Source organism: Anopheles bellator, chromosome 1 (genome assembly GCF_943735745.2).
Source record: "Anopheles bellator chromosome 1, idAnoBellAS_SP24_06.2, whole genome shotgun sequence".
NCBI lineage: Eukaryota > Metazoa > Arthropoda > Insecta > Diptera > Culicidae > Anopheles > Anopheles bellator.
Genome location: NC_071285.1, coordinates 40,950,986 through 40,958,909, shown reverse-complemented (window position 1 = coordinate 40,958,909; position 7,924 = coordinate 40,950,986). Strand labels below are relative to the sequence as shown.

General features: G+C 51.0%; 1 protein-coding gene across 1 annotated transcript; it reads left to right on the top strand.

Moving 5' to 3' along the window:
• Nucleotides 1-1,353: 1,353 nt before the first annotated feature.
• Nucleotides 1,354-4,315, top strand: LOC131206363 (protein artichoke-like). The gene is made up of 2 exons (XM_058198890.1): nt 1,354-1,428; nt 1,497-4,315. Exons 1-2 carry the CDS (start codon nt 1,409-1,411, stop codon nt 4,249-4,251), a joined length of 2,775 nt encoding a protein of 924 aa, XP_058054873.1. The 5' UTR covers nt 1,354-1,408; the 3' UTR covers nt 4,252-4,315.
• Nucleotides 4,316-7,924: the final 3,609 nt, after the last annotated feature.

Sequence of the window (7,924 nt, the reverse complement as noted above, 5' to 3'; positions counted from 1 at the left end):
TTCGAGCTGGTGGTTTGCATCGGAAGTCTAGTTTGTGCCACATTCGTGCACCTCTGCCACGCGTCACACGTCATGTCGTGCCGTTCTTGTCACCAACTTATCAAGAACCTCAACGAGAGAATCGAGTGTAGTGTTTTCTGCAACGATTCATTCCATCAACGGTGCACTCGTACTCAACGAGCGTGTTAAACGCCATCGTCGGCGAGGATCAGATCTTCTGGGCATGTTCTCGCTGCAGCGCTTTATTGCGCCAAAGCAGCGGTCGTCAGACTGATGGATTTATTGATTCCACCAGCAGCACTTTGCTGTCCCAGCTGAGACCACAAGTTAGGGAAATGGTTTCACCAGCGTATGTGCCAGCCCCAGCCCATAGTACCAGTGGTCAGTCCGGATCCGGAAATCGGGTTGGTGGTAGTTCCGTCTCACCGCTGCTGGGTATAGAAACGGTTCCAGTTCCGGCGGCCAAGTGTTGGCTGTTCATGACCGGCCTTGCACCGAATGTGTCGAATCAACAAATGATCGCCCTGGTGTCGGCCGTCATGGCACTACCGACGTCACCGTCCACAGGCTAACATCACGGCCGAGCCCACGGTATTTGGCGTTCAAAGTCGGGGTGCCTGTGTCGCTGAGAAAGCTGGCAATTCGTCCGTCCACCTGGCCACAAGGAGTTTTATTCCGCGAATATGATGGCTCTCCGTTGAATAGGAGCGCCCCTGTGATCCCTCCATCAACGCAGTTTTCTGAGGTACTATTGGAGGGCCAGCGAACCAACACACTAAATTGGGCAGCTAACAACAGGTCCCAGAATGTGGCAATCGCTTCTGGCCTTTCGTCGAGCGCTACTCAAACGGACGCCGATGTCCCACTCAAGAAGCCATCTTGGCGTTCTACAAATACCGTCAAAGAACCGAGCTGCGTGAGAGTTGAACCCACGAACCGATATGAAGCGTTCGACGTTGACGATTTCTTTCCGCATCTACTGTCCGGGAAGTGATTTGCCAGACAGAGGAGACATTAGTGAATACGCTCCAACGCCCGCTCTAATTCTTTGGAGAATAGTCTGTGAATTCCGTACTATCATAGAGTTTGTCTGTAATAAGCTCGTTGGGTTCGCTGCGTGAACAGTCGGAAACAATAAACGTTCACTCGCTAACATTCAAACGTGCATGCTTTATGTTGTTCTGCCAGCGTGCGTACTATCGCCCGGGCCCTCTTCAAGGGCTTATCAGTTGGCGAGTGCTAAGCGCCTTGTGATGCACCGATCATCAAAAGGTCATCGGAGCATCGACGGGTAACCTTGAGTGGCTGGGACTGCTATGCACTCGCACTTTGCTACGCATCACTCGATCGATAGGGCAGTCCAGCGCCAACGTAGCCCGGAGTGGCTGTCCGCCACGGTACGCTCAAAATGGGTCACTGGCCATTCTCGTAAGTTTCGATTGCGCCAAAACCTCGTGTCCACTGCTCAACCTCATTTCCGAATCTATCCAAAACAGTCCAGTGGTTGCAGTAGCGATTCTCCTTACGCCGAGTGTGCTGGGAACGGTCACAGTGTCCGTGCCGTCACCGGAAATCGAATCAACGACTAACATTTGGAACCCGGAGGATGAAGATTTGACCGACTGGAAGGTGGAAGAGTGTGCTGTGGAGGGTCAGCATCCGACTATCGACTCGGCCCTCCTCCGTGGACACTGCCCACCGGCGGTGAAACAACTTCGTGTACCCGTTGGAGCACTCACGGTGCAAGAGGAGGCATTCGGATCGTACACTAACCTAACCTCTCTTCGTTTGGACAACAACTGGCTGACCGACTTGCCGAAGAAGGCTTTGGCCGGTCTGCCTGCTCTCAAGTCACTGTCAATTAGCGGCAATCGGTTGCGGTCCGTACGCAGCGACGTGTTCCTGGCTGTGACACACTTGGAGTGGCTGTCGTTAAGTGAAAACGACATAAAGTTCATCCAGCCGGACCTGCTGGAGGCACTGCAGAGCTTAACATTTCTTAATCTGAGCTGGAATCGGATCGCTTCACTCGAGGGAAACGGGTTACAAGCGTTACCTCGACTGCAGGTGCTCGATCTTAGCTACAACGACATCGCCCAGCTGAAGCCAGCCACATTCCAGGCGTTAGAGGCGTTAACGGAGTTACGATTGAAGGGGAATCTTCTCCACACCTTGCACGGCAACACATTTGCGCCGTTACGTGCGCTACGCTGTCTCGATTTGAGTAGCAACTTTTTTACCACCCTTCCGAGGCGTTTGCTGATGTCGAACAGGAAACTGGAGGAGCTTCACCTACAGCGGAACCGCCTGGAAAGCCTATCGGAGGACGCGTTCGTTGGGCTAGCGTTACTGGATCGTCTGGATTTGGATGAAAATCAACTAACGAACCTCGCCGGGGGTACGTTCCGCGATCAGGCTCGCTTTTCGCGGCTCAACCTGGAAAGGAATCAGCTGCAACATCTGGACCTGAACATGCTCAGAACTACCGAAGTGTTGCTGCAAAATAACCGCTTGAGGGTGCTTAATGTAACGCAAACCGGATCGATCGTGCAGAGCTTGATGCTGTACGGCAATGAGATCGCTTCGATCGATCAAGATGCATTCCGAGGTTTGGTCTCACTGGAGACACTCTACCTGGACCACAATCGCATTACGGAACTGCCCGCCCTATTGTTTCGTTTCAACGAACAGCTGCACCATGTAACGATCTCCCACAACCGATTGACGGTTCTCAAGACCAACACCTTTGCCGGTCTCGCACGGCTCCACTCGATTGATTTGTCATACAACGAACTGACCACGATCGAGGTGGCCACCTTCCACGGTTCCCCGGTGCGGTATCTAAACCTCAACGGTAACCATCTGAAGGCGCTGGACGAAAGGATCCTTTCAGGAACGACGCTCCACTATCTGCAAGTCGATTCGAACGATATCGATTCGTTGGCAAGCCTTCCCACAGCATTGCTGAGCGAGTTGGTGGAGCTATCGCTGAGGGACAATCGTATCGAAACACTGGACGAACTGTGTCCGTATGTCCGTAACCTGCCTAAGTTGTCAACACTGGACTTGTCGAACAACTCGCTGCCTTCCGTTGGCGAGCGATGTCTAGGAAACGTTGGAACCCAAACGGATCCAATTAGTGTAGCCCTCGGGGACAACAAGTTGGAGACAGTTCCCGCTTTTGTGGGCCGCATTCTGTCACTCGATCTGAGCCGCAACAACGTAACGGCCCTGGATGGCTATCAGTTCCGTTGGTATCAGGGCACGGAAAAGTTGCTGCTTCGTGGAGCTGCCATCGAAAAGTTTCGAGCGGTTCAGTTCACCTTTCTTGTTCACCTGAAGCACCTCGAGATTGGGTCGGAGCGGTTGGAAGCGATCGATGGGGATGCATTTTACGGGCGACTGTTGGAGCACCTGACGATTTCGGGGACACCGTTAAGAACGATGCCCACCGCGTTGCTCAAAAGTCAACACCGACTTCAATCGGTTTCGTTTGCCCACAACAGACTCAACCGACTTGCTTCGGACACTTTCCTCGATTGTCAGCAACTAACGAATATGGATCTGTCGTTCAACGAGCTTGAAGCTATCGATCCGTTGTGGTTCAAGGGATTGCTTCAGCTGAAAGTGGTTAACTTGGAACGCAACCAGCTCACGGTGCTACCCGCGCTGCCTACAGAACTGTCGCTCGATTCACTCTCCTTGGCGAACAATAGAGTCTCCTCAGTCTCCCTGCTGCGGGAAGCATCAATTCGAGCGTTAAACATATCGCATAACAATCTCACCCATCTTCCGGAGCTTTCCGAACGTACCACCCAGCTGGACGTATCGGGCAATGGTCTGAAACAGTTGACGATAGGGCCACACTGCCAGGTGCTGATTGCCAACTCCAATCAAATTCAATCGCTCCACTGGCTACCAATTGAGAGGAAATTTGAGCTACAGCACTTGGAGGTTAGCGATAATTTGCTGACCGAAGTCGACGGGCGGCTGTTCGATTTGCGGCACCTCAGCACTGTCGATCTGGCCGAGAACCGATTAAGCAGCTTCCCATTCGCGGCGCTCCACAGGACGAAGCACCTTCGGGCGGTGAACCTGTCGAGAAACAATATTCGTCGTTTGCCCGACGCTGGCGTGCCCCGCTTCAGGCTGGATGCGCTCGATTTATCCGAAAATCCGTTGGAGGCACTGTCGGACTATTTCCTTAACGTTACGTCCATCCATGAGCTTAGGGTGAACTTGGTTAAATGAAGTTGAAAGAATACTGAGCAGCACGTATGATCAGTGTCAGTTGTTAAGTAGAATAAATAGGTTAAAGTAATTGAGCGTTCTATATGTCTACTTCATTGTTTTTAGTTTTAAGTATTGATATAATAATCCTACTGTTTTTTGTGATACTTTTCAAACTATAATATATCCATCAGTTTACTGCCTTTTTTTTATTTCATTTATTTATTTTTTATTTATTATTTATCGTAAAAATAACACAAAATTGCAGTAGAATTAGGTCCATTAAAGAAAAATCAAATGTCTCTAAATAAGCTGACTATTGTCAGTAAAGGACGAAGAAAATAAAATTCAACAGATTGTCACAAGAATAATGATCAGAAATAAATCGCACCAATAAGTCTTATAAGTCAAATATGCCAAAAATATGAAAATATCGGTTTCTATGCGAAAGCCCTCAGTTCGAACCCCGACAGGGCATCAAAAACTTGAGTGGAAAACTTTGAGTTGGTGCTTGTTACGCCTCTGTCCGTTCTTTATAAATAAATAATAAATAACTTCAAATAGATTGCTTAACAATTCACAATATGCCACGCAGCGCGGGGTGGCCCCAGAGGATGGCTTTGCCAACTTTGGCTCGGACGGAACTTTGCCAACTGTCCGGCACCTAGCGGCGATTGAAGAACTTCCATAACACGCCCTGCTTAGGATTCATGCCGACGCGGGTATCCCGCACCCCAAGCACTCCACTTCAGGCGTTCACCATTAGCAAGGACGCAGGTCGTGTGACAGTCCTTGGCCAGTGGCCGTGGTGCTCGCAAAGTTGCAAACTTCCATTACTATCAATCATTGGGCCGCGCCAGCAAACACAACCCAAAACCACGGCCCCATTTCGGCCCACGGCCCATTAGTGGGCAGTCCGGCAAATGAGGACTTTAATTAGTTCTCGCTCGCAGCTGTTGACAGGGCACAGGCACAGCACAACTTTGTAGCCCCGCACAGAGCTTAACCCGCTTTAAGGTGGAAGTTTTCGCAGGTTGTTTTTTGTTTGTTGCAACGATGACCCTTTAGCGTCCGAGATATGTTTCTACTTTTTATGCTCTCCCACGGCCACGCATCGCCCCGGGCGGCACAATGTAGCGCAGCGAAACGCGGGACCGCTCCAACCCGAAATCAAGTTACAAATTCTGCTTACATCGCTCCTCGGAGAACTCGGACGCTCGAGTGCCTCCCGCGAGCTCCGTCGGGGGTGGTTCCAATGTAAAATGAAGCACACATACACACGTGATGTAGATGAAAAATGAAAAACAATGTTGGGCTCCCCGTACCGGAGGTTGTAATGAATACAAACTGTGGCACTGCAGAAAACTGCAGCATTGGCAAAAGTTTTTAACTGCAACCGTGCTTCGGGTCTGCAAAAATCGGCCACGGACGGTTCGTTACGTTGTGTTGGTTTTTTTTTTTTATCTTTGTTCCATGTTTGGCCGAAAATTGTATCAATATTTGGAAGTAATTCCGTTGGCCGTACCATACCAAGAAAAAATCGGGCTTGCTACTTCGCTCAAATTAAAATTCATGATGCTATCCGCCGTTAGCCGATCTCCCGGAGGCAGCCCCCGGGGCAACTCGGCAGTGCCCGACTTTGGCGCAATTTGGCAACGTAAAGCGTTGGATTTTATTCATCGTGTACCTTCGAACCGAACTCCACGAAACCGTGAGGCAGAACTTGTGGAAAACAATTTCCGTGTGCGATTGTTATAGCTTAACCTTTGAGCCGTATTATCAGATCGTTGTCGATGGCGGACCGTGATTCGAACGAAATCGAATTTTGCCGATCAAATCATGGGAATTTTTGGGAAGATCTTTATGGTGCCCCGAACCGAGCGCTGCAAACGAAACGCGTTTCGCCATGAAAACGTCCGGGACCGAGGTAAATTATGGTTCCCCTATGACTGGCACTGTCCCGAATGGCGCAGTGAGCGTAATGAGAAGCGCCATCCTCCGAGTTTCGCGCCCGACTTCCGGTTCCTTCTGCTCGGTGTCACTCTTCGAGGTTCGCTCCGGACGGGCTCACGAGCAAAACAAGCCGCGCCAAAGGAAGCAATCCATCGATCCACTTTTCACCTTTCGGTTCGCACCTGGCGCACGAACCGGAAGCCGGAGTTTCCCGGAGTTGTTATCGCTTTCCACAGCAGCAGCAGCAGCAGCAGCAGCAGCAGCAGCAGCAGACTGGAGTTCGGGTGCAATAACAACAAACATCCGAACGAACTCCCCGTGCTCGAAGCTCATCGACGGTGAACGGAGCGAAGCATAAAAATGTCGCCCAAACCGTCGGATAAGGAGAACGGTCCCACCGCTGGCGGTAATGAAGTTACGGGACACTGGGGGACCGCGATGGTGGGTGAAATTTATTGTTATGATCGTTATCTGCCAAGGCGGACGCTCGGCCCCCCCAATGCCGATCATTCCCGATGGCCATCATTTGCAAACAATGGTGTTTGCAATGAGGCTCATCTTATGATGATGCCACCCATCCGGCCGACGAGTGGTGGGGGGCCAGAAGCCAGTCTTCCGCCCTGCCCGGAAGACGGGTAATTTATTAATGCAAATTGGAATAAATTTAGGTCAACGAATTCATAGTTGCCGCGCCCCCCTGTGTCCCGTGATGTCATCTGCCGATCCGGGTGGTGAAGCTCACGCCCGCAGGATGGGCTGCATAAATTCGGCGTCGGTGGCCCCCAAAAATGTGCCACCCGGCCCTCGCCCGGGATTGTTACTAACATGCGTGCGATCGACCCGGAACTAACGACCAGGGGATGTGATTTTCCGGAGCCCTTAGACAAGAAGTTGCCTTCCATTTCGGGCCGTCTTCCAGCAGAGTGTGCCATCAATTCCCAACTCGAGCCCGTGAACGAGTGTCCGAATTTCGAAGAACCAAAACTGCATCTGCTTAACTGCCCTGTGACCGCACGGCACTGGTTTCCAGCTCTGTGGCCCATCAGTCCGAAGTCAGCTAACAAATGCAACCACTTTGCACAGGATTTTACATATTACACAACCGCTTGCAGTGGTCGGGAAAATGGATCGCTTCCGGTTACTGTCAAGCCCGGGGCCACCACCGTAAAGTTTCTGTCACGTTCTGGTCGGTTCTTTTCCCGATTGGACCGAGCGCCGCGCTCCACTAACCGACCTCCAGTACCGACCTAATTGTGTTGCCCGTTGAAACGAAAACGTTGTGGTAAGCGGCCGACATAGTGCTCCGTGCTTTATTGCCGGCTCAGGTGAGCCTGGCTCTCAAGGGGCGCAACTTCTCGCAAGACGTTTCGGTTGTTCCGGTGGTGGTTGGGACCGGAAGCGACACGATTTATCTCCGCGGCCTGCAGATTGACTGATTGACAAGACAAACTTTTTCCTGAAATTGGATTCCGTGAATAGCCCTTACAATCGGTAGCAGTCCGTGGCCCATGGAAGGTACATTGTGACTGTTGGCCTGAGTGAGGGTTGCACCGAAAGTAACCAGCACTAGGGCAAATGGACTTAATAGAATAATTCACCACACCGAACATGCGAATGCAGCATACAAGAAAATGCCACAAATTCTATTTTATTTGAATACGTTCGTGCGCCTAGATGTATGCAACGGGCACTGTCCAAAATGTAACCATCCAAAAGCAATCAAAGCTATTCCATTGGAAAT

Excerpts from the sequence above, each read along its gene's own strand:
- LOC131206363 (XM_058198890.1), top strand. The coding sequence starts at position 1,409 with ATGGGTCACTGGCCATTCTC. Across the intron at positions 1,429-1,496 it reads ATGGGTCACTGGCCATTCTC|TCCAGTGGTTGCAGTAGCGA; the intron begins GTAAGTTTCGAT and ends TATCCAAAACAG.